Raw genomic sequence first — 25,798 nt, 5'->3', positions numbered from 1 at the left:
GTGTGTGCCTGTAGTTGTAGCTACTTGGGAGGCTAAGGCAAGAGGATCCCCTGAGCCTAGGAGTTTGAGGCTGCAGTGAGCTATTATCTCACTACCACACTCCAACCTGGATAACAGAGCAAGACCCTGTCAAAAAACAAAGCACACATACACACAAATCAAGAGAGTTGTCTGATGGTGGTAAGCACTATGAAGACAAAGGAAGCAGGATGGAGGGGAATTCTTTGATTGTTAAATAAACTAATTCCTTGCTCTAATATATATCAATTTTTTCAGTTTTTCATTTGCCTTCTAACTCTATGAAATTTTGGTTGATGCAGAAGTATTTTTAAATTTTTTTTAATTTAAGTTCTGGGGTACATGTGCACAACATGCAGGTTTGTTACATATGTATACATGTGCCATGTTGGTGTGCTGCACCCATTAACTCATCATTTACATTAGATATTTCTCTTAATGCTATCCCGCCCCACTCCTCCCACCCCATGACAGGCCCCGGTGTGTGATGTTCCCTGCCCTGTGTCCAAGTGTTCTCATTGTTCAATTCCCACCTATGAGTGAGAATGTGCAGTGTTTGGTTTTCTGTCCTTGCAACAGTTTGCTCAGAATGATGGTTTCCAGCTTCACCCATGTCCCTACAAAGGACATAGATTCATCCTTTTTTATGACTGCATAGTATTCCATGGTGTATATGTGCCACATTTTCTTAATTCAGTCTATCATTGATGGACATTTGGGTTAGTTCCAAGTCTTTGCTATTGTGAACAGTGCCACAATAAACATACATGTGCTTGTGTCTTTATAGCAGCATGATTTATAATCCTTTGGGTATATACCCAGTAATGGGATGGCTGGGTCAAATGGTATTTCTCGTTCTAGATCGATCCTTGAGGAATCGCCACACTGTCTTCCACAATGGTTGAACTAGTTTACACTCCCACCAACAGTGTAAAAGTGTTCCTATTTCCCCACATCCTCTCCAGCATCTGTTGTTTCCTGACTTTTTAATGATTGCCATTCTAACTGGTGTGAGATGGTATCTCATTGTGGTTTTGATTTGCATTTCTCTGATGACCAGTCACGGTGAGCATTTTTTCATATGTCTATTGGCTGATGCAGAAGTATTTTTATGTGATCAAATTTATAAATCTTTCCCTTTATGTTTTTTTATGCTTGGAAAGATTTTCCTCCATCCCAGCATTATAAAAGCATTTGCCCAGGTTTTCTTTTAGTGCCTTATGGATTTACTTACTTCATTTAAGTCTTGAATCCATCTGGAATTGTTTTCAGTACAAACAGCAAGGAAAGGATCCAGCTAAGTTGGTTAGCCATTGGCCCATGACCATTCATTAAATAATCCATCGTTTCCTTTGGGGATTTGCATTGGCATCTATGAAACACATGAATTTTCTTGTGTATTTGGGTCTGCTTTTGCACTTTCTGTCTATCCCTATGACACAGCAGCCATCCAAATCACTATAGCTTTGTATTTATTTTTGATAAATTTTTACTATCAAATGTTTTTTCAGCCTGTAATCCCAGCACTTTGGGAGGCCAAGGTGGGCAGATCACTTGAGGTTAGGAGTTTGAGAACAGCCTGACCAACATGGTGAAACCCTATCTCTACTAAAAATACAAATAAATCAATAAATAAAAATAGCCAGGCATGGTGGCAGGTGCCTGTAGTCCCAGCTACTGGGGAGGCCAAGGCACGAGAATGACTTGCACCTGGGAGGTGGAGGTTGCAGTGAACTGAGATTGCCCACTGAACTCCAGCCTGGACGACACAGTGCCCAGGCTGATTTGCTCATCCATCTACAAAAAAAAAAAAAAAAAAAAAAAAAAAATCGGCTAGGTATGGTTGCTCATGCCTGTAATCCCAAGCACTTTGAGAGGCCAAGGTGGGCGGATCACCTGAGGTCAGGAGTTCAAGACCAGCCTGGCCAATATGGTGAAACCCCATCTCCACAAAAATACAAAAATTAGCTGGGCATGATGGCAGGTGCCTATAATTTCAGCTACTCGGGAGGCTGAGGCAGGAGAATTGCTTGAACCCAGGAAGTGAAGGTTGCAGTGAGCCAAGATTGTGCCATTGCACTCCAGCCTGGGCGACAGAGCGAGACTCCGTCTCAAAAGAAAAAAAAAATTCGTTAACAAAAAATTATTACTATATTTGATAATAATAATTTTGGAAAGTTGACTCTTTGGACAAATTCTTTAACTTCTCTTGGCTTCAGTTTCCTCCTCTGTAAAACAGGGAGACTACCAACCTTGAAGGGTTGTTCTGAGAATTAGTGATTTAATGGACCACTTTAGTTCCTGGGTCAGGTAAGCCTCTTTGAGAAGGTCATACTCCAGCTAAAATCTGATTGACAAGGAAGAGCATGCCTGGCAGAGGAAACAGCAAAGGCAAAGGCTCCGAGGCAGGGATTAGCTTAGTGTGATGCGGGTTCATGCGGAGGGCATCGCTCCTGGAGGCGACTGAGCAAGGAGAGGGTGGAAGGGTGGGCCAATGAGGGGTCTGGCTGTCACCATAAGGGTACTGGAGAACCACAGCAGGATCAGGAGGGTGGGTGGGGCCCACTGATACTGCCTCTGTCCCCACAGTCCATGGAGTCGCAGGTGGAGGAGTGGTACCGCGAGGTGGGAGAGCTGCAGGCGCAGACGGCGGCGCTGCCGCTGGAGCCGGCCAGCAAGGAGCTGGTGGGCGAGCGGCAGAACGCGGTGGGCGAGCGCCTGGTGCGCCTGCTCGAGCCGCTGCAGGAGCGCCGCCGCTTGCTGCTGGCCTCCAAGGAGTTGCACCAGGTGGCGCACGACCTGGACGACGAGCTGGTGAGGCCAGCGCAGGGGCCTGGGGCGGGGCGGGGGACGGGGCCGAAGATGGAGAAGGCTGAGACCCTCCCACTCATACGCTGAAAGATGCACTCAGCCCTTCACTCATTCATTCATTCACATTCATTTACTCACTTTGAATCATTCATTGATTTGTTCATGAAGTCACTCATTTATTCACTCATCCATTGTTTGTTTTTGCCTCCACTCATTTATTTACTTATTATTTATTCACTCATTCACTCTTCTGTTCATTTCCTCATTCCATCACTCAACTTCCTGATTTGCTCACTAATTTGCTCACTCAGTTGATCATTCTGGCCCCAACCCGGTGTGTGGATGATACTGGGGCCACAGGGGTGGCCAAGGCAGACCCCATTGTGTCCCAGAGGACTCAAAGTCCAACTGGGAAAACAGACTTGTCCCCAGACAGTGACAATTCAGGGTGGTTAGGAATATGATAGGAAACAAGACCTGTATGTGTAAAGGCCAATAGTGTGAGCCTGGCTTAAGTGCAGAGAGCAAGACAGAGTATGTGAACAGAGGAGACTGAGACAGGTGTGATGGCGCCTGTAGTCCCAGATACTTGGGAGGCTGAGGTGGGAGGATTATTTGAGCTTGGGGATTCGATCCCATCTCAAAGAAAAAAAAAAATGGAGGAGGCTAAAGATTCGACTGGGCTGTTAGGCAAGGAAGGGCCTGGGATACCATGCAGGTTTAAAGTTTAGTTGCGATGCAGCAGTTCTTGGATGCATTCTCCCCTTGACCTGCTTCCTGTGTCCTCTCCAGGCATGGGTTCAGGAGCGGCTGCCACTGGCCATGCAGACAGAGCGAGGCAACGGTTTGCAGGCGGTCCAGCAGTACATCAAAAAGAACCAGGTGAGCAGAGCCAGGTGAGGGAGTGAGTTAGGACACATCTGGAGACACGTGATAGAAAACAGCTGAAGGTGGTTAAAGCCAAAACAATGACTTTATTGGTTTTTGGAATTAACAAGACTGTGGACAGCAGATCCAGGTGCTTCCATATATTTTCATGACTCTGGGCTGTATTTTTTGTTTGTTTGCTTGTTTGTTTTGAGATGGAGCCTTGCTGTCATCCAGGCTGAAGTTTAGTGGCACAGTCTTCACTCACTGCAGCCTCCACTTCCTGAGTTCAAGCGATTCTCCTGCCTCAGCCGCCCAAGTAGCTGGGATTACAGGTGTGCACCACCACACCTGGCTAATTTTTGTATTTTTAGTAGAGATGGGGGTCTCACCATGTTGTCCAGGCTGGTCTCGAACTCCTGGCCTCAAGTGATCCACTCACCTCGGCCTCCCAAAGTGCTGGGATTACAGGCGTGAGCCACCGCACCCAGCCTGTTTGTTTTTCTGCATGAGCTTTCTTCTTAGGCCAGTCCTCCTCTCCTGGTGGTAAAAGGCCTCCAATAGATTCAGGTTTACCTCCCGCCAGCAAAACTGAAGAGAATTTCCCCCTCTCAATAATGTCAGCAGTAGTCCCAGGAATAACTCTCATTGGCTCACCATGCACGTGGCGTCCCATGCCCATCCCGGAACTAATCATGACGGATGGGGATTCAGACTGCTCCTTGGGCTGGCCTGGCTAGGCGCCCTCCCCTGGAACCTGCTGCTGGAATCAGCCTTAGCTTAATTACCAAGGCTGGATGGAGGCAAGGGGGGTTCTCCAAAGGAAAATCAGCGGCTTGAGACTAGAAGGAAGAGGAATGGCTATTGGACAAGGAAAAAGTAAAACAACCATCAAGTTAGCCTGGTGTGGTGGTGTACCCCTGTAGTCCCAGCTACTCCGGAAGCTGAGGAGGGAGGGTCCCTTGAGTCCAGAGGTCAAAGCTGTGGTTAGCCTTGAACACACCACTGCACTCCACCCTGTGCAACAGAATGAGACCCTATCTCTCTCTCTCTGTCACACACACACACACACACACACACCCCAAAACAAATAAAAAACACCCATAGGGATGAAGGACAGAGAGAATCAGCAAGAGGGTACTACTGTCTGCTAACCTGAGCAAGGTGGGGGGAGGGGGCTTTTGAGCTCCTAAAAAGTCTCTGAATCTCTGTTCATCCCTCTGGGGCTCAGTTTCCACATCTAAATAAGTAGAGTTGGTTTAGAACAGTGGTTCTCAAACTTCATAGCAGGGGAACTCCTTGGTCAAAGCAACTATTTCACCAAAGCCTAAAGCAAGACACATAAGAGAGGAATAATAATAATAATAAGGCATTGTGCCAGGCACGGTGGCTCCAGCCTGTAATCCCAGCACTCTGGGAAGCAGAGGCGGGAGGATCACTTGAGCCCAGGAGTTTGAGACCAGCCTGGGCAACATGGGGAAATCCCATCTCTACCAGAAATACAAAAATTAGCTGAGCGTAGTGGAAGGCGCCTGTAATCCCAGCTACTTGGGAGACTGAGTCAGGAGAATCACTTGAACCCAGTAGGCAGAGGTTGCAGTGAGCCGAGATCACACCACTGCATTCCAGCCTGGGTGACAGAGTGAGACCCTGTCTCAAAAAAAAGAAAAAAAAGCATCGATTAAAGATTTACTATATGCTGGCCAGGTGTAGTGGCTGATGCCTGTAATCCCAGCACTTTGGGAGGCCGAGGTAGGTGGATCACCTGAGGTCAGGAGTTCAAAACCAGCCTGATCAACATGGTGAAACTCCGTCTCTACTAAAAATACAAAAAAATTAAGGCCAGGAGCAGTGGCTCACACCTGTAATCCCAACACTTTGGGAGGCCGGGGTGGGTGGATCATGAGGTCAGGAGGAGATCGAGATCATCCTGGCTAACACGGTGAAACCCCATCTCTACTAAAAACACAAAAAATTAGCCGGGCATGGTGGCACGTGCCTGTAATCCCAGCTACTCGGGAGGCTGGGGCAGGAGAATAGCTTGAACCTGAGAGGCAGAGGTTGCAGTGAGCCAAGATCGCACCATTGCAGTCCAGCCTGAGTGTCAAGAGCAAGACTCTGTCTCAAAAAATAAAAAAAAGATTTACCATGTGCTAAGTACTGTGTTAGGGTTTATGCTGATTATTTAATTTAGTCCTCTCAATAACCCTATGAGGTGGATATTGTCATTATCCTCATTTCACCAAACAGTGTATGTTGGAAGAATAGGACACTGAAGGATGGTGGGGAGGTAGGTCCACAGATTATTTTGGAAGGTTCCCGATCATTCTGCAGTAGGTGGAGTTCTTTAAGAGACTGGGGTTTTGCTGAGATTTTGTTTTCCTGTCTTGACAAAAATACTCTTGGCTGTCAACAGTGTTGACAGTATCCTCATGGTTGAGGAAACTGATCAAATGCACTTAGTACTTAAAATTGAGGGAGCTCAGCTGTGTGTGCAGTGAGAGTGGTGGATACACAGGGGCTGTTAAGCAAAAAATAGCTGCAAATATGCATTTGCTGCATGCAGGCTCAGTTCTAAGTGCTCCATAGTTTATCACCTTACAACAACCCCACAAGGTAGATCATCTCAGCCTGATACTAGCCGTGTGACGTTAGCAAATCCCTCACCCTCTCTTTGCCTCAATCTTCTCATCTGTAAAACAGAGATGGTAATGTCTGGCTCCATAGGTTGGGAGTGAGGAGGTGTGGGGCTATGTTATGTAAAGCTCTTACTTAGCAAAGCACCTGGCAGGTAGCAGAGTAGCAGATACTCAAGAAGTATTGGCTGGCCAGGCACAGTGGCTCATGCTTGTAAGCCTAGCACTTTGGGAGGCCAACGTGGGAGGATTGCTTGAGGCCAGGGGTTCAAGACTGGCCTGAGTAACATAGCAAGACCTCATCTATCCAAAAATATTTTTTAAAATAGCCGGGCACGGTGGTGCACACCTGTAGTCCCAGCTACTTGGGAGGCTAAGGCAGGAGGATCACTTGAGCCCAGGAGTTTAAGGCTGCAGTGAGCTGCAGTAGTGCCTCTGGATTCCAGCCTGGGTGATAGAGTGAGACCCTGTCTCTAAAAAAGCAAAATAAGAAGAGGACATGCTGGCTGTTATTATCTTTGTTTACCAGTTGAGGCACACAAAAAGTTAAATGAGGTGAAGGCACACAAAAAGTTAAATAAGGTACTCTGCAAGTACAGAGCTGGTTGAGGGAACCTTCTGGGGGGTGGAAGTGTTCCGCATGCTGATCTGGGCACACCGGTGTATGCATCTGTACATATGTGTGCAACCGTATACGTAAGATTTGTGTACTTCACCATATATAAATGATACCTCGGCTGCTAAGCTGCAGGGTTTTTGTATTAGGGCCGATGTTGGGTCAGCAAGCGTCTTAGCTCAGAGCACAGTCTCCGGAACCAGTCTTCTGTGTTCAAATCCTGTCACTCCTCACTGGCTGCTTGTTCTTGGGCTCCCTACCTTGCCCCTCTGTGCCTGTGTTCCCACCTGCAGCATAGGGTTATGATGATTGAGGGAGTATCAGTAAAATGCTTACATGGTCCTGGCACGTGGTAAGCGAGCTGGGGGTGCTTGTTAACTGTCCCATGGGCCGTGCCAGTAGCAGAGGAGCATGTGGTCTTGCAGGGCCTCGAACGTCCCCTCTCCACCCACATCACGCTACCTCCCACCCCCCAGGGCCTGCGGCGGGAGATCCAGGCGCACGGGCCGCGCCTGGAGGAGGTGCTGGAGCGCGCCGGCGTGCTGTCGTCGCTGCGCAGCCCAGAGGCAGAGGCCGTGCGCCGGGGCCTGGAGCAGCTGCAGAGTGCCTGGGCCGGACTGCGGGAGGCTGCCGAGCGACGGCAGCAGGCGCTGGACGCCGCCTTTCAGGTGGAGCAGTACTACTTCGACGTGGCCGAGGTGGAGGCGTGGCTGGGCGAGCAGGAGCTGCTCATGATGAGTGAGGATAAGGGCAAGGTGCGCCCGAGCTGGGGGTGCGGAAGGCCTGGGGGCGCTGGAGCCCGGGGCCGCCGCTGCCGCCTCATCGTGGGCGCTTTGTGCCCCTAGGACGAACAGAGCACCCTGCAGCTGCTCAAGAAACACCTGCAGCTGGAGCAAGGCGTGGAGAACTATGAGGAAAGCATCGCTCAGCTGTCGCGCCAGTGCCGGGCGCTGCTGGAGATGGGGCACCCGGACAGGTGGGCGGGCGGGGACGGGGGCGTGGCCGGTTCACAGGAATGGTCCAGCAGGACCTGAAGCTTCGCTGCTGGGAGCGCAGCGCTGGAATTGGACGTTGGGTGGGAGAGGTCCTCCTTGCTGTGTGCTGGAGCCCTCGGATTTGGCAAGTGGGCTGGCTGGAATGGGGGGACACGGCCCAGAGATGGTTGAGAGGGTGGGGCCAGGAACACCTGGATATGAGTGTAGTTGGGGGCACCTCGTCAGGGGAGAAAAGAGGAGGTGATGTCTAGGACTGGGGCAGAGAAGAATTTGCTCAGGACAAGCAAGGGGCTCTTTCTACCCAGTGTCTGGGAGGACAGAAAAGCCTGTGCTGAGATTGGTTATGGGGGTGGGGCTGGAGACCTCCTGGTGTAGGCGGGTGCTGAGCTCCAGGCCTAGACCAGGGATGGAATCTGAAAGGAGGTACAGAGAGAGAGACCTCTGTGCAAGTGGGCTCAGCGATTGGGGCTAGAGGTGGGGTGAATTGGCTGGGGACCCAACTTGGGAGTCCAGAGTCCCACCCAGGTTCCTGGATAAGGGAGGCGTGACACTGAGATAGAAGCTGGGTGAGGCTGCCGAGGTGGGCGGATCACTTAAGGTCAGGAGTTGGAGACCAACTTGGCCAACATGGTGAAACCCCATCTCTACTAAAAATAAAAAATTAGCCTGGCATGGTGGTGCATGCCTGTAGTCCCAGCTACTGGGGAGGCTGAGGCAGGAGAATGGCTTGAACCTGGGAGGCAGAGGTTGCAGTAAGCCGAGATCATGCCACTACACTCCAGCCTGGCGACAGAGCAAAATTCCATCAAAAAAAAAAAAAAGAAAAAGAAAAAAAGAAACTAGGTGAGGCTGGATGGAGGTGAGCTTACCCATCTAGGGAAGCACAGCTTTCCCTGCATACTGAAATGCAGGGCTGTCTGAACCCAAGACTTGCAGAAAACACAGTCCTGGCCAGGCATAGTGGCTCACGCCTGTAGTCTCAACACTCGGAGGCTGAGGCAAGAGGATCGTTTGAGCCCAGGAGTTTGAGAACAGAGGGAACATAGTGAGACCTCATCTCTACAAAAAAATCAAAAAGTTAGTCAGGTGTAGAGTCACGCACCTGTGGTCCCACTTTGGAGGCTGCGATGGGAGGATAGCTTGAGCATGGGAGGTGGAGGCTGCAGTGAGTTGTGATCACACTACCACACTCCAGCCTAGGGAACAGAGCAAGACCCTGTCTCCAAAAAAAAAAGAAAAGAAAAGAAAACAGAGCTCTACCTGGGGACACAGCCTTGTCTGAAGATTCCAAGGAAACACAGCCCTGTCTTGGGGAGGGGGTTTAGGGGGGTCACGCTCTGCCCCAGCAGTCTCAGGGGTCCATCCCTGCCCCTCCATGTCCCCGATCAGTGAGCAGATCAGCCGGCGGCAGTCTCAGGTGGACCGCCTGTACGTGGCGCTCAAGGAGCTGGGTGAGGAGCGCCGGGTGGCTCTGGAACAGCAGTACTGGCTGTACCAGCTCAGCCGCCAGGTGAGCGAGCTTGAGCACTGGATCGCCGAGAAGGAGGTGGTGGCTGGCTCACCGGAGCTCGGCCAGGACTTTGAGCACGTCTCGGTGAGCATCATTAGTAATAAGTGATACCAGGAGCTACCACTAAGGTTCTCTGGGCCTCCGTTTCCTCATCTGTAGTATGAGGATAATAACAGCACCCACCTCATGGCTCTGCGGTGAGACAAATGAGTTAATATGATGTAAAGCACTGAGGACCCTGCTTGGCACACGTGGTGCCTCACAGTGCTAGTTACTGTTATCAGCTTATTGTTTTATTGTTACTTATTGTTATTTTTATTGTTACTATTTTGTTACTTTTCTTGCTAGGTGTTCAGTAAGTGTTAGATATTATTTTTTATGATGATGATGATGATTCTTATTATTCTTACCTGCCACAAAATAGTAGTCTCTGCCAGGTGTGGTGTCGCACGCCTGTAATCCCAACACTTTGGGAGGCCTAGGCAGGTGGATCACTTGAGGTCAGGAGTATGAGACCAGCCTGGCCAACATAGTGAAACCCCGTCTCTACTAAAAATACAAAAAAATTAGCTGGGTGTGGTGGCGCACGCCTGTAGTCCTAGCTATTTGGGAGGCTGAGGCAGGAGAATCGCTTGAACCAGGGAGGTGAAGGTTGCAGTGAGTGGCTATTGAACCACTGTACTCCAACCGGGGTGACAGAGCAAGACTCTGTATCAAAAAGAAAAAAAAAAAGGTAGGCTGGAGGGGGCTGGTGTGTGCTGCCCGTTTGCTCACTTTGCTGTACCCCTTCCCCCACCCCTGACTTCCTGATGGCAGGTGCTGCAGGAGAAATTCTCAGAGTTCGCCAGCGAGACAGGCACGGCAGGGCGGGAGCGGCTGGCAGCTGTGAACCAGATGGTGGATGAGCTGATCGAGTGTGGCCATACAGCAGCGGCCACCATGGCCGAGTGGAAGGACGGGCTGAATGAGGCCTGGGCTGAGCTGCTGGAGCTCATGGGCACACGGGCCCAGCTGCTGGCCGCCTCTCGGGAGCTTCATAAGTTCTTCAGTGACGCCCGAGAGCTTCAGGGACAGATTGAGGAGAAGCGGAGGCGGCTGCCCCGCCTGACCACCCCGCCTGAGCCGAGACCCAGCGCCAGTTCCATGCAGCGGACCCTGAGAGCCTTTGAGCATGACCTGCAGCTCCTCGTGTCCCAGGTGGGGCTCCGGTGGCCATCGGGACAGGTGGAAGGGCCCAGACAGCTGTGGGCAGCAGAGTGGGCAAAAATCAGGCTGTGGAGCAGGTTGAAATTAGGCAGTGGCACAGACAGAAAGCATACTACAGACCAGGAAGAAATTAGATAATGGAGGAGATAGAAAATGGACTGATGGAATGGTATATAGAAATCAGGTAGTGGCAGGGAAAAGTGGTACAGAAGGTCTCACAGATACTAAACAGCTTCCTACTGGGTGTGGTGGCTCATGCTGTAATCCCAGCACTTTGGGAGGCCGACACAGGTGGATCATCTGAGGTCAGGAGTTTAAGACCCACCTGGCCAACATGGTGAAACCCCATCTCTACTAAAAATACGAAAATTAGCCAGGTCTGGTGGTGGGCACCTGTAATCCCAGCTACTTGGGAGGCTGAGGCAGGAGAATCGCTTGAACCCAGGAGGCGGAGGTTGCAGTGAGCCGAGATCTTGCCATTGCACTCCAGCTTAGGTGACAAGAGTGATACTCCGTCTCAAAAAAAAAAAAAAAAAAAAAAAAGAAAAAGAAAAAAAAGCTTCCAACAGAGATTGGGCAGTGGTTCTCCTAAAACTGTGAATTTTACCTAAATCCAGATCGAGGGTCTAAAGGGAATTTTGAGAATGCTAAGAGGAATTTGGCTATGGTGTAGATAGAAATTAGACAACAGACAAGACCAGGCACGGTGACTCATGCCTATAATCCCAACACTTTGGGAGGCTGAGGCGGGCAGATCACGAGGTCAGGAGTTCAAGACCAGTCTGACCAACATGATGAAACCCCGTCTGTACTAAAAATACAAAAATTAGTAGGCGTGGTGGCAGGCGCCTGTAATCTCAGCTACACAGGAGGCTGAGACAGGGGAATCGCTTGAACCCGGGAGGTGGAGGTTGCAGTGAGCCGAGACCGTGCCACTGCACTCTAGCCTGGGTGACAGAACAAGACTCCTTCTCAAAGAAAAAAAAAAAAAAAATGCTCACGCCTGTAATCCCAGCACTTTGGGAGGCCGAGGAGGGTGGATCACAAGGTCAGGGGATCGAGACCATTCTGGCGAACACAGTGAAACCCCATCTCTACTAAAAATACAAAAAAAATAATTAACCGGGCATGGTGGTGGGCTCCTGTAGTCCCAGCTGCTCGGGAGGCTGAGGCAGGAGAATGGCATGAACCCGGGAGGGGAAGCTTGCAGTGAGCCAAGATCCGGCCATTGCACTCCAGCCTGGGTGACAGAGCGAGACTTCACCTCAAAAAAAAAGAAAAGAAAAGAAAAGAAAAGAAATTAGATAACGGGTCTGTGATAGAAATCATATGACTTTTCTGAAAGTAATTTGATGGGGGTGAATTTAATGAAAAAGGCAACAGAGATATTAGAAATTAGGCGGAGGGTCTGGCCAAAATTCAGAGGTGGATCTGAGCAGTCAGATGGAAATGAAGCTGCAGGCCCAATACAACTCAGGGAGCAGGACTGAAAGAAACCGCGTTGCAGGTCTAATGGAAGGTAAAAGTTGGGCAATTTTTTTTTTTTGTTTTTTTGTTTTTTTTCGACACAAGGTCTCACTCTGTCACCCAGGCTGGAGTGCAGTGGCTTGATCTCAGCTCACTGCAACCTCTGCCTCCCAGGCTCAAGCGATTCTCCTGCCTCAGCCTTCCAAATAGCTAGGATTACATGCACACGCCACCATGCCTGGCTAATTTTTGTATTTTTAGTAGAGACGGGGTTTCACCATGTTGGCCAGGCTGGCCTCAAAATCCTGACCTCAGGTGATCCATCCGTCTTGGCCTCCCTAAGTGCTGGGATTATAGGCATGAGCTACTGCGCCCAGCTGGCAATTATTATTATTATTATTATATATTATATTATATGTAATATATATTATTTAATAATAAAATTATTATTATTATTATTATTATTATTATCACCTTGTCACCCAGGCTGGAGTGCAGTGTGTAATCTCGACTCACTGCAACCTCCACCTCCCGGGTTCAAGTGATTCTCCCCCTTCAGCCTCCTGAGTAGCTGGGAGTACAGGTGCGAGCCACCGCACCCAACTAATTTTTGTATTTTTAGTAGAGATGCGGTTTCACCATGTTGGCCAGGCTGGTCTTGAACTCCTGACCTCAAGTGGTTTGCTTGCCTTGGCCTCCCAAAGTGCTGGGGTTACAGGCATGAGCTACCATGCCCAGCCCAATTATTTTTATAAATCCTACTTAGAAAGTGACTTAGAAGGCCGGGTGCGGTGGCTCAAGCCTGTAATCCCAGTACTTTGGGAGGCCGAGACGGGCAGATCACGAGGTCAGGAGATCGAGACCATCCTGGGTAACACGGTGAAACCCCGTCTCTACTAAAAATACAAAAAACTAGCCGGGCGAGGTGGCGGGCGCCTGTAGTCCCAGCTACTCGGGAGGCTGAGGCAGGAGAATGGCGTAAACCCAGGAGGTGGAGCTTGCAGTGAGCTGAGATCCGGCCACTGCACTCCAGCCTGGGCGACAGAGCGAGACTCCGTCTCAAAAAAAAAAAAAAGAAAGTGACTTAGAAATCAGGCTGAGAGATTGACAGCAATAAGTGGTGGATCTGTTAGAGATGGGGAGGTCATGCCAAAAGAAATCAGGAGATTTAATCAACAGAGTGAGCAACAGGCTGAGCGCAGTGGCTCATGCCTATAATCTCAGCACTTTGGGAGGCTGAGGTGGGAGGACTGCTTGAGCCCAGGAGTTCAAGATGAGCCTGGGTAACATAGTGAGACTCCATCTCTATTACAACATATATGTATGTATCCTGGTGCAGTGGCATGCACCTGTACTTCCAGCTATTAGTAGGCTGAGGCAGGAGGATCACTTGAGCCCAGGGTGTCAAGGCTGCAGTGAATTGTGTTTGCGCCACTGCACTGCAGCCTGGGCAACAGAGCAAGACCCTGTCTCAAAACAAACAAACAAACAAACAAAAAACCCAAAACCCGAAAGACAGAGTGAGCAGAACTCATACAGCAGAATGAATGGAAATTGGGTAGGGGACTAATAGCAATTGAACAGACATCGTGCAGGAAACTGGGCTACTACGAAGGAGTGGGTTTGAAATAAACCAAGTTAAAAAAAAATTAGCACATCTAAAAGACATCAAAGTGGAAAGGGGTTTCCTGAAAGACCCAAGGTAGAGGTGGGCCTGCCTGAAAACATAGGTGACAGACCCAATAGAAATAGAGCTCTCAGACCAAAACAAATCAGGCAGTGGGCTGAAAGAGACGTGGTAGTAGAACGAAAAGAAGTCAGAACGCGGGTAAGTCAAAGAGAAATCAGGCAGCAGATATGACAGGAGCCTGGCTGTGGGATCACAGTTTGAGGCTCCTTATATCTTGGGCTTCCGTGCTGGAGCAGATGGCGGGAGGGAGGGCACAGCCTGGGCCCCATGGAGGGCTGGCGCCCGACCTGGCATGCTCCTCAGGTACGGCAGCTGCAGGAGGGGGCGGCCCAGCTGCGGACGGTGTATGCGGGTGAACATGCCGAGGCCATCGCTAGCCGGGAGCAGGAGGTGCTGCAGGGTTGGAAAGAGCTGCTGTCAGCCTGCGAAGATGCCCGCCTGCACGTCAGCTCCACGGCCGACGCCCTGCGCTTCCACAGCCAAGTCCGTGACCTGCTTTCCTGGATGGATGGCATCGCCAGCCAGATTGGGGCAGCTGACAAGCCCAGGTGCCCCTCATCCCTCCTCGGGCTTCCTGCCTGCCCCTGGCGGCCTCCCCCAGCCAACCCCAGCCCATTGACAGCCCCCTTCCCAACCGAATGACAACAGCCAATATCTGTGTGGCACCTCTGTGTGCCAGGCACTGTTCTAGGGGCTTCGTGTGTATTCAGACCCCATTTTTAGGCCTGTCATTGGGGACTTAGGTCATGGGGCATCCTTCTGTCCTCTGTCCTTCCCAGTTGCCCATTATTACCCTCTCCATGGGATGTCACAGCATGAAACAGGCTAAAGACAGGATGGGCAAGGGAGGTGTGGGACTGTATTTGTGAGGGTGGGTGAAGAATTGTAACAATTCCAGCATCGCAGTGGCTTCATTAGTAGGCATTGACTTATTGCTCACATAGTGGTTGGATGTGAGTGTCCGGCAGAATCCTGTCCCATGGTGATTGGGAGCCAGGGTCCTTCCATCACGCCACCCTGGGAGTCACATGCTGGACCTTCTGCATCCCTCTGCAAATGGGAAAAGACAGGAGGAGGATTACACAGAAGGTTTTAGGGATAAAGCCATCACGCACACACTGCCAGTCTAGTGGCCTCACCTGTCTGCCAGGGAGGCTGCAAATTGTTCTTCTTTTGAGACGCAGTCTTGCTCTGTCGACCAGGCTGGAGTGCAGTGACACAGTATCAGCTCACTGCAACCTCCGTCTCCCAGGTTCAAGTGATTCTCCTGCCTCAGCCTCCCAAGTAGCTGGGACTACAGGGACTCACCATCATGTCTGGCTAATTTTGTATTTTTAGTAGAGATGGGGTTTCACTGCGTTGGCCACTCTGGTCTCAAACTCCTGGCCTCAAGTGATCCACCTGCCTCAGCCTCCCAAAGTGCTGGGATTACAGGCATAAGCCACCATGCCTGACCTAGGCTGGAAATTTAGTCGCATGGTGTGGCCAGGAAGAAAAGGACCTGGGGAATCAGGGACACCTGGCATTGCTTCTGGGAATGCAGGACCTGGAGCCTGCATTCATTTACTCAGCAAATATGTATTAAATGCATATGGTGTGCCACGTGGTGAGCAAGGCCAAGCCCTTGCCCTGAGACAGATTGCATTCTCATAGCACTTATTACTTTCTGAAATATAGTATGGGGGCGGGGCATGATGGCTCACGCCTGTAATCCCAGCACTTTGGGAGACTGAGGCAGGTGGATCACCTGAGCTCAGGAGTTTGAGACCAGACTAGCCAGCATGGTGAAACCCCGTCTCTACTAAAAATACAAAAATTAGCCAGGCATGGTGGCGGACGCCTGTAACCCAAGCTACTTGGGAGGCTGAAGCAGGAGAATCGCTTGAACCCAGGAGGCAGAGGTTGCGGTGAGCCAAGATCTTGCCACTGCACTCCAGCCTGGGTAACAGAGCAAGACCCTGTCTAAAAAAAAAAAAAAGAAAGAAAGAAAGATAGTGTGGGTATATATACATAGGAAGGGAATGACAGCTGGCAAAGTCTCTCTGAGGATATGCATTTGACTGGAGACCTGAATGAAGTGATGGGGGAGTCAGGTAAAGTTTTGGGGGAAGAGTTTTCTAGGTGGACGGATCCACAAGTGCAAGGGCCCAGAGGTGGGCTGTAGTTAGGTGTGTGTGAGGAAGAACTAGAGATCATTGTGACCAGATGGAGGGAGGAAGTGAGGAAGTGCAGGGTGAGAGGAAGTGAGGTCAGAGGGGCACTGGGACCCTGGAAACCACACATGGTGAGGAGATACCTTCTCTATGAGGAAGGTGGGAGCCATGCGAGAGTTTAGAGCAGAGTGGAGTGATGTGATGTGTACATTTGAGAAAAATAGGCCAGGCGCGGTGGCTCATGCCTGTCTTCCCAGCACTTCAGGAGGCCAACGCGGGTGAATCACTTGAGGCCAGGACTTTGAGACCATCCTGGCCAATGTGGCGAAACCCCGTCTCTACTAAAAATACAAAAATCAGCTGGGCGTTGTGGCAGACACCAGTAATCCCAGCTACTGGGGAGGCTGAGGCAGGAGAATAGCTTGAACCTGGAAAGTAGAGGTTGCAGTGAGCTGAGATCGCACCACTGCACTACTCCAGCCTGAGCAACAGAGCAAGACTCCATGCTAAAAAAAAAAAAAAAAGCTGGGCTTGGTGGCTTACGCCTGTAATCCCAACATTTTGGGAGGCTGAGGTGGGCGGATCACTTAAGGTCGGGAGTTCGAGACCAGCCTGACCAACATAGAGAAACCTTGTCTCTACTAAAAATACAAACTTAGCCGGGTGTTGTGGTACACGCCTATAATCCCAGCTACTCGGGAGGCTGAAGCAGAATTGCTTGAACCTGGGAGGCAGAGGTTGCGGTGAGCCAAGATTGTGCCATCGCACTGCAGCCTGGGCAATAAGAGCAAAACCCCATCTCAAAAAAAAAAAAAAAAAATTAATATACAGGGAAGTAAAGGTAACCCACATGTGTATCGTGAACACGTGGCTTGAACAACCGTCAACATTTGGCCAATGTAGCCAGAAGAGGTGGCTCACGCCTGTAATCCCAACACTGGGAGGCCAAGGCAAGAGGATCACTTGAGCCCAGGAGTTTGAGACCACCCTACACAACATTGTGAGACCCCATCTCTACAAAAAAGGAAAAATTAGTCAATCATGGTGATTCTTTAAAAAAAATTTTTTTTTTTTAAATTAGTTGGGCATTGTGGTGCATGCCTGTAGTCCCAGCTACTCTGGAGGCTAAGCCAGGAGGATCTCTTGAGCCTAAGTGGTAGATTCAAACCATAGCATGAAGCCATGATTGCCATCTGATGGAACCTTCAGAAACTTGGAATTTGTTTTGGACATACGATAGCTTAGAATGGTGCTGTCCAATAGTTATATAACATGAGCCACAAATGTGAGCCACATATGTACTTTAAAATCTGTGGCCATATTAACAAAGCAAAGCAAATGAAAATTAATTTTAGTAATACATTTTTATTTAACCTGACATACCCAAAGTATTCTCACTTCAACAGGTAGTCAATATTAAAACTACTAATGAGGCCAGGCAGTCTCAAACTTCTGGCCTCAGGTGATCTGCCCTCCTCAGCCTCCCAATCTCAGTGGAGCGGAGATTGCACCACTGCAGTCCAGCCTGGGTGACAGACAGTCCGTCTCAAAAACAACAACAAAAACAAAACTATTAATGAGGCCAGGCACAGTGGCTCATGCCTGTAATCTCGGCAGAGATTGGGAGCCTAAGGTGGGTGGATCACCTGAGGCCAGAAGTTCAAGATCAGCCTGGCCAACGTGGCGAAAACCCATTTCTACTAAAAATACAGAACAAAAAATTAGCCAGGCTTGGTGGTGGGTGCCTGTAATCCCAGCTACTCGGGAGGCTGCAGCAGGAGAACTGCTTGAATCTGGGAGGTGGAGGCTGCAGTGAGCTAAGATCACGCCATTGCACTCCAGCCTGGGCAAGAAGAGCAAATCTCCATCTCAAAAAAAAAAAAAAAAAGCCGGGTGTGGCTGTAATCCCAGCACTTTGGGAGGCCAAGGTGGGCGGATCGCCTGAGGTCAGGAGTTCGAGACCAGCCTGACAAACATGTTGAAACCCCGTTTCTACTAAAAATACAAAAAGATTAGCCAGGCGTGGTGGCGGGCGCCTGTAATCCCAGCTACTCAGGAGGCTGAGACAGGGGATCACTTGAACCCAGAAGGGGGAGGTTGCAGTGACCGGGGATCGTGCCACTGCACAACAACAAAAAACTATTAATGAGACATTTTACATTCTTTACTATGCTAACTCCACAAAATCTGGTGTGCATTTTACACTTCATATCAAAATTCAGACTGGCCACATTTCAAGTGCTCACATGTCTAGTGGCTACTGCCTTGGAGAGCACAGACTTGCAAGGTTAAAATCATTGGCTAGTGGAACCTTCAGAAGCATAGCTAGGAAAAGTTAGAAAATTTGGATCTTGGCTGGGTGTGGTGGCTTATGCCTATAGCCTCAAACTTTGGGAGGATGAGGCAGGTGGACTGCTTGAGCCCAGGGGTTTGAGACCAGCCTGGGCAACATAGCAAGACCTGGTCTCTACAGAAAATAAAAAAATTAGCTGGGTGTGATGGTGTGCGCCTGCGGTCCCAGTTACTCAGGAGGCTGAGGCAGGAGGACTGCATGAGCCCAGGAGGTTGAGGCTGCAGTGAGCTGTGATCTTGCCACTGCACTCCAGCCTGGGCAACAGAGCAAGACCCTCTTTAAAAAAAGGAAGTTTGGATCTTGGAATCCTAGAAGATTAGAATCACCAAAGTGTGAAATTTTAGAAACTTAGAAAGTTTGCATCATTGAATTAGTGAACCATGGGCCCTCAGAACTTGGTCATCGAAAGTAGGTGTCTCAGCCTGGTGCAGTGGCTCATGCCTGTAATCCCAGCACTTTGGGAGGCTGAGACAGGCAGATCACCTGAGGTCAGAAGTTCAAGGCCAGCCTGGCCAACATGGTGAAACCCCATCTGTCCTAAAAATACAAAAATTAGCTGAGCATGATGGTGGGTGCCTGTAATCCCAGCTACTCAGGAGGTTGAGGCAGGAGAATCACCTGAACTCGGGAGGTGGAGTTTGCAGTGAGCTGAGATCGCCCCACTGCATTCCAGCCTGGGCCATAGAGTGAGACTCCATCTCAAGAAAAAAAAAAGAAAAGAAAGTAGGTGTCTCGAGGTGGTGTGGGATGTCAGCCTCAAGGATTCTGGGTCACCAGGAGCCATATGTATGGAGCAGGCTGAGGAGGCTGCCCGTGGCTCAGATCCCTGCCTGCCACCCACTGCAGGGACGTGTCATCAGTGGAGGTGCTCATGAACTACCACCAGGGCCTGAAGACTGAGCTGGAGGCGCGGGTGCCTGAGCTGACTGCCTGCCAGGAGCTGGGGCGATCTCTGCTGCTCAACAAAAGTGCCATGGCTGATGAGGTGGGGAGCAGGGAGGGGGTCCCCCTCTGCCACCTGGGCACATTGGGGTGGAAGCCATTCCACACCCTGACTTCCCTCCCACCCACCTGCCACTCCCAGATCCAGGCACAGCTGGACAAGCTGGGAACCAGGAAGGAGGAGGTGTCGGAAAAGTGGGACCGCCATTGGGAGTGGCTGCAGCAGAGTGAGTGGGGGCCCAGGCATACGTGGCTCAAGGGCACAGGGACATGCTCCAGCCTGTCCAGCCAAGGCCCAGAGGGTGACAGGAGCATGCTTTGCACCCTACCCATGGGTCTCCAGAAGCAAACATAAGGGCCTGGAAGGGTGGACAAGGGGGCTGCCTTGCCATTGAATACCCACCCCCCAAAAAAAGTCTTAAAGTCCTGGGTGGGGGACATTAAGGAAGGAGGAATGGGAGTCAGAAAGGAGGAATGATGCCCACTGAAATAGCCCCAGCTTCTGTCATTCCTGCAGAGCCCAGGATGGTCAGGGCTGGGGTATGGAAAGCCGCAGGGGTGTGGAAGGCCAGGGGAAACAGCCATTGCCCTAGGAAGGGCTCCAGATGCCCTAGAATCCTTACCCTGCATGCCCCTCCTCAGTGCTGGAGGTGCACCAGTTTGCCCAGGAGGCGGTGGTGGCTGATGCCTGGCTGACAGCCCAGGAGCCACTCCTGCAGAGCCGGGAGCTGGGCAGCAGCGTGGATGAGGTGGAGCAGCTTATCCGGCGACACGAGGCCTTCCGCAAAGCGGCTGCAGCCTGGGAAGAGAGGTTCAGCTCTCTGCGGCGCCTGACCACGGTCAGCTCCCCAGATCCTGCCCCATTAACCCCACCCCCACCAAGACCCCCCACACCCATGGCTCTATATGAAACAGACACACCCGGACATGGTGCTTAGTCCTGTGTTGTGTGAGTGCCAAGACCCTTGCTAGGCTCCCAGTGGAGCAGAGGGACAGACCTGTCACCAGTGACAGCCCAGAATGTCAGGGATGTGATAGGGGAAGAACAAGCAGAGGGATGGTGCCTGGGATGGGCAGAGGGAGGGGGAACTGGCCTGGGGGATTCTGTTCTGAGACTTGAATAATTAGGTGAAGAGACTAGTAATAAAAAGAATTAGGCCAGGTGTGGTGGCTCATGCCTGTAATCCCAGCACTTTGGGAGACCAAGATGGGTGGATCACTTGAGGCCATGAGTTTGAGACCAGCCTGGCCAACATGTTGAAACCCCATCTCTACTAAAAATACAAAAATTGGCTGGGCGCGGTGGCTCAAGCCTGTAATCCCAGCACTTTGGGAGGCCGAGTCGGGCGGATCACGAGGTCAGGAGATCGAGACCATCCTGGCTAACATGGTGAAACCCCGTCTCTACTAAAAATACAAAAAACTAGCCGGGCGAGGTGGCGGGCGCCTGTAGTCCCAGCTACTCGGGAGGCTGAGGCAGGAGAATGGCGTGAACCCGGGAGGCGGAGCTTGCAGTGAGCCGAGATTGCGCCACTGCACTCCAGTCTGGGCGACAGAGCGAGACTCCGCCTCAAAAAAAAAAAAAAAAAATTAGCTGGGCAAGGTGGTGCACACCTGTAATCCCAGCTACTCGGGAGACTGAGGCAGGAAAATCACTTGAACCTGGGAGGCAGAGGTTGCAGTGAGCCTAGATCGTGCCACTGCACTCCAGCCTGGGTAACAGAACAAGACTCCATCTCAAAAAAATTTTTTAAAAAATGCTTAAAGACTGAGTGGGGTGGCTCACACCTGTACTCTCTTTGGAAGGCCTAGGCAGGAGGATTACTTGAACCCAGGAGTTCAAGACCAGCCTTGGCAATATACTGAGAACCTGTCTCTACCAAAACCAAAAGCAAAAAAAGAAAAAACAGCCAGGCATGATGGCATGTGCCTGTAGTCCCAGCTACTAAGAGGGGTGGCTGAGACTCAAGGCTCACTTGAGCACTGGAGGTCAAGGCTGCAGTGAGCTATGATCTTGCCCCTTGCACTCCAGCCTGGATGACAGAGCAAGACTCTGAAAAAAAAAAAAAAAAAAAAAAAGTCTTAAAGTCCTGTGGGGGACATTAAGGAAGGAGAATGGGAGTCAGAAAGGCACGCAGAGAAATTGATTTACTCAATTTTTTAAAAAGTGATTTAGCCAATTCTTAAAAGAGAAATAGGTGTTTGCCGGCGAGAATAAGGCTTTAAGTTCTTGACAGAGAGCAAAGCATCGCACAGGCCTGGACACCTTGCTTTTTCAAGGAACTGATCAATTGAGTGGTGAGGCAGAAAACCCAGGCCGCCTCCCCCGACCTCCCCCTTACCCCGCCCCGGCCCGACGCCTCCAACCTAATCCTGGTCCCTCCATCCCCAGATCGAGAAAATCAAGGCGGAACAGAGCAAGCAGCCGCCCACCCCACTGCTGGGGCGCAAGTTCTTTGGGGACCCCACGGAACTGGCGGCCAAGGCGGCGCCCCTGCTGCGGCCAGGGGGCTATGAAAGGGGCTTGGAGCCCCTGGCCCGCCGGGCCTCGGACACGCTCTCGGCCGAGGTGCGGACTCGGGTGGGGTATGTGCGCCAGGAGCTCAAGCCCGAGCGCCTTCAGCCGCGCATTGACCGGCTGCCGGAGATCCCGGGGAGGGTGGAGCCCGCGGCCCTGCCGGTCGCACCAGAGGACGCGGCGGAGACCCCCGCGGCCCCCGTGGCGGCGGAGCAGGTCCGGCCACGGCCGGAGCGCCAGGAGTCAGCTGATCGCGCAGAGGAGCTTCCCAGGAGGCGACGGCCCGATCGGCAAGAGTCAGTCGATCAATCCGAGGAGGCTGCGCGGAGGCGGCGGCCGGAACGGCAGGAGTCAGCGGAGCACGAGGCGGCACATAGCCTTACCCTGGGCCGCTACGAGCAGATGGAGCGGCGGCGCGAGCGGCGTGAGCGGCGCTTGGAGCGGCAGGAGTCCAGCGAACAGGAGATGCCCATCAGAGGAGACCTAGTCAAGGGGTGAGGCGCCCACTGCATGACCAGGAAGTGAGGGGAGGGGAAAGCTGAGAGCTCCTGGCACAGCACAGGCCCAGTGAAGGGGCTTCAGGGCTCCGAACTTCCCAAGGAAGGAGATATCGTCGCGGTACCCATTTTGCAGAGGTGTAAACTGAGGCTGCAAAAGAATCGATGTGCCCATTATTACACAGGAAGGGAAGCCTTTCTCCAGACGCAGGTTCTCGGCCCCTGGGTTGTGACTCCTGCATCAAGTCTCCCGGGTGCCCCGAGGCAGGGATTTTGTCCTCTCTGTGCCTCAGTGTGTCCACTGGGCTGATAGTGGAACCCTCACCTCCTTGGAAAGAAGACCCTTTATCACAATTCTATGAGCAGCCTTATGAAGTGGGGGCTGTTGTCTTCTCCGTTGTACATACGGCTAGGGCAACTGAGGCGCAAAGAGAGCAAGTCACTCAGCTTCAACACACCAGGACTTTCAGAATCCAGAGTTGGCCACTGTGTGTTTTGCAGATCCGTCCAATCATCTCTATGTGTCTCCAGAAAGAAGCCTTTGGTCAGGAGACAATTACTTCTTGACTCTTTTTAAATTTCACATTTCATGAACATTTGCTGAGTGCCCACTCTGCCTGACATGTGCTGAGTCGAGCGGCGACTGAACCAGTCCCATCCCTGACTTTAGAGACTCACAGTCAGTCCATTGGGGAAAACAGGCTTGTCATCAATGATGACCCAGAATTATCTGGGCTGGAATGGGGGTGATCGGGGGACTGGAGAGTCAGGGGTGGGTGGAGAAAGGCAACATTTACAAGTTATTCTTTGTGCTGCTTAAAATTCAAAGGGGTATCTGGGTGTGGTGGCTCATGCCTGTAATCTCAGCACTTTGGGAGGCTGAGGCGGGCGGGTCACTTGAGGTCAGAAGTTCGAGACCAACCTGGCCAACATAGCAAAACCCTGTCTCTACTAAAAATGCAAAAATTAGCTGGCGTGGTGGTGCATGCCTGTCATCCCAGCTATTTGGGAGGCTGAGGCAGGGGCATTGCTTCAATACAGGAGGCAGAGGTTGCAGTGAGCCGAGATCATGCACCACTGTACTCCAGCCTGGGCAACAGAGCAAGACTCCGTCTCAAAAAAAAAAATTTTTTTTTTCAAAGGGGCGAGAGGTTTGGTCCTCCATTCAGCAGACATGTCTCAAACACCTGTGGTACCTAAGGCGAGCATCTGAGAGAAACAGCTGCAGAAGTAGGCAGGGGCCTGGCACTTCCAGCTAAGAAGTGGAGGCTCCTCTGCCCAGCTAGGCAGGTCCCTGGGAGAAGGAACCCTGGTTTCATTGAGTCTTTCTGTCCCCCATCCCCCAGGAAGGCTACTCTGGCTGACATTGTGGAACAGCTGCAGGAGAAAGAGGCAGGCCCAGGGCTGCCTTCTGGGGTAAGTTGAGCCCCGGATGGGTGGGGATACAAGGACCCCTTTTTCAGAGCAAGGGGCAGGATCTCAGAAACAGTCAATGCCTAGCCCTGGCAGGACCCATTCCCTACCTGGAACCTGCAGAGACAGCATGGACTCTCAGGGTCCCCAGAATCTGAAAATGTCCCCCTTAGAAAGACGGGGCACCTACCTAAGAGACCCCTACTCCCCTCCACAGACACACACAGACTCTTCCCACATCTGTCCTGGACTCTGTATTTCTTCAGCCCAGTGGGGTCCCAAATTTCTTCAGAGCCTCATACACGCACACACAGAAGGAAGCCCCAGGTTCCTCCTGCAGACAGAGGGGACACGCCCTGCTTGCACCCCCACCTCCAGAGATCTGGCTGCCTCTTCCCACCACTGAGAGGGATTCGAAACCAGTGAGTCTTAACAGACTCACTCCCAAGACCCCATGGGGCCCTAAGAATTGGGCCTCCAACCCTGAGGTCCTCCCATACTCGCCTCCAAGACAGACGGCCCTGCAGACAGGACCCCAGACCCATGACTCCCCCAAAACAGATGACCCCCACACCCCCTCCATGGACAGCACCCCTTTCCCCCTCCCTTCACACAGCCGTCGCTGCTTCAGCCACGCGAGCTTCCCCCAGGCCGCCTGCCCAACGGGCTTGAGCCGCCCGAGCGGACACCTCGGCCGGACCGGCCCCGGGCGCGGGACCGGCCCAAGCCGCGACGGCGGCCTCGGCCCAGAGAGGGTGGTGAGGGCGGGGGAAGCCGGCGCTCGCGCTCCGCCCCGGCCCAGGGCGGCTCCGCCCCCGCGCCTCCGCCACCGCCCACTCACACAGTGCAGCACGAGGGCTTCCTACTGCGCAAGCGCGAGCTCGATGCTAACCGCAAGTCGTCCAACCGGTGAGCGTGTGGGCGGGGCTTTGGAAGGTGGGTCTCAGGCTCCGGGTGACCAATGAGTGGAGCGGTGGGACTGAGGAGCGGGTGTGGCTGAACTTCAGGCCCTCCGGCAGGTGGGGGTGGTAGGTGGGGGCCAGAGGAGGGGGTGGATTAAATCAAGAAAGCCAACCAATGAGCAGGAGAGGGTGTGGTTTAACGTCAGACGCGCCAACCCGTTTGGGTAGTAGGTGGGGCCAGATGGGGGGGGGGCTCAACTTTGATGATTCCAACCAATGGACAGGAAGGGGTAGGACCTAAGATTCGTGCATCTAATGGCTGATGGATGGAGCTTAGGTGGGAACAGAGGGAAAATGTTCTGAAAGTGAATAAATTGGAACCTAACCTCTTAGCAACCAACCCGGGAGTTGACTAGCTAATAGCAAAGAGGCAGGCGTCTAGCTGAGAAGGTTTCAATGGTTTGTCGTGGAGCCTGGAGAGGTCACCCAGCCAGTGAGTGGGGTGGGTCCACCCTTTAAGTTTCAAATTGGGGGAGGGTCCGAAAAGGGGCAGAGCCCAAACTAATGAGGGTAGGGGTTGGGAAGGGGGCATCATCTCTTACAGGTTTCCAAATGAGGGTCTAGCCACGATGTACCTGCTCTTGGAGTCCAGCTCCTGCTTGTCCACCCTCTTTTTGTCCTACTGAAAGGCAGAATCTGGGGACAAGTGGAGCCAAAAAGGGGTATCACCAGCCAGTAATGGCGTGAGGGCTAGTCCCAAGATATGAAGTGGGCAGGACAGATTCAGATTTTGCTAGTGGAATCTGTAGGTGGTCTTTATTCCTCATACCTAATGCCAAGGTAGGAATAAGCAAGGGCACCTAGTATATCTTGCTCTTGGAGGGATTCTTCCAGGATTGAGACTTTGGATGGCTGGAGAGACAGGAATTCTTTATTCCAGACAGTAGACCAATAGACCTTCCTTGAGAAAGCTCCATGATTGGGGAGGATTGAGTGGAGCAAAGGCTTATGGAGGAGACAGCTTAAGTCTTACCTTCAGGAAATTCAGTATGGGAGGGGATAAGGAAGGGAAACCCCAGTCTAGGCAAAGGCTTGGTACTGAGAGACTTAGATGCTCCCCTCCAGGCAGCAACAGCCATGAGGAAGAGCATTTTAGGCATATGGCCCAACTAGGGTGCAAAAGTCCAGAGGAAGTAAGGGTCAG

At 51.7% G+C, this 25,798-nt stretch overlaps 1 protein-coding gene and 1 long non-coding RNA gene across 7 annotated transcripts in view; one reads left to right on the top strand and one right to left on the bottom strand.

The window, feature by feature from the left end:
- The window catches only part of SPTBN4 (spectrin beta, non-erythrocytic 4), a 117,578-nt gene that overhangs the window by 87,212 nt on the left and 4,568 nt on the right, over positions 1 to 25,798 (top strand). For 3 of the 5 annotated variants that reach the window (XM_033224963.1, XM_033224965.1, XM_033224964.1), the window contains exons 21-33: positions 2,608 to 2,832; positions 3,622 to 3,711; positions 7,425 to 7,703; positions 7,794 to 7,924; positions 9,333 to 9,537; positions 10,270 to 10,650; positions 14,120 to 14,364; positions 19,169 to 19,307; positions 19,407 to 19,491; positions 19,907 to 20,103; positions 21,657 to 22,276; positions 23,626 to 23,695; positions 24,309 to 24,601. In XM_033224963.1, the coding sequence (XP_033080854.1) occupies positions 2,608 to 2,832; positions 3,622 to 3,711; positions 7,425 to 7,703; positions 7,794 to 7,924; positions 9,333 to 9,537; positions 10,270 to 10,650; positions 14,120 to 14,364; positions 19,169 to 19,307; positions 19,407 to 19,491; positions 19,907 to 20,103; positions 21,657 to 22,276; positions 23,626 to 23,695; positions 24,309 to 24,601 (2,960 nt within the window). Of the gene's footprint in view, positions 1 to 2,607; positions 2,833 to 3,621; positions 3,712 to 7,424; positions 7,704 to 7,793; positions 7,925 to 9,332; positions 9,538 to 10,269; positions 10,651 to 14,119; positions 14,714 to 19,168; positions 19,308 to 19,406; positions 19,492 to 19,906; positions 20,104 to 21,656; positions 22,277 to 23,625; positions 23,696 to 24,308; positions 24,712 to 25,798 lie in introns of those variants that run through there. The other 2 variants (XR_004440579.1, XM_033224967.1) reach the window with 2 other exon arrangements.
- Positions 14,779 to 24,614, bottom strand: LOC117091947. Of its 2 annotated transcripts, none has more exons than XR_004440581.1 (3): positions 24,534 to 24,614; positions 19,888 to 20,063; positions 14,779 to 14,866 (listed from the first exon to the last, which is right to left on the bottom strand). It is a non-coding gene; the product is annotated as an uncharacterized LOC117091947 (long non-coding RNA). The 2 variants fall into 2 exon arrangements; XR_004440580.1 differs by lacking the exon at positions 24,534 to 24,614 and adding an exon at positions 22,166 to 23,115.

Source organism: Trachypithecus francoisi, unplaced genomic scaffold (assembly GCF_009764315.1).
Source record: "Trachypithecus francoisi isolate TF-2019V2 unplaced genomic scaffold, Tfra_2.0 Lachesis_group12, whole genome shotgun sequence".
Lineage (NCBI taxonomy): Eukaryota > Metazoa > Chordata > Mammalia > Primates > Cercopithecidae > Trachypithecus > Trachypithecus francoisi.
The sequence above is the reverse complement of the archived record's forward strand: the minus strand, read 5'-3'. Positions and strand labels throughout refer to the sequence as shown.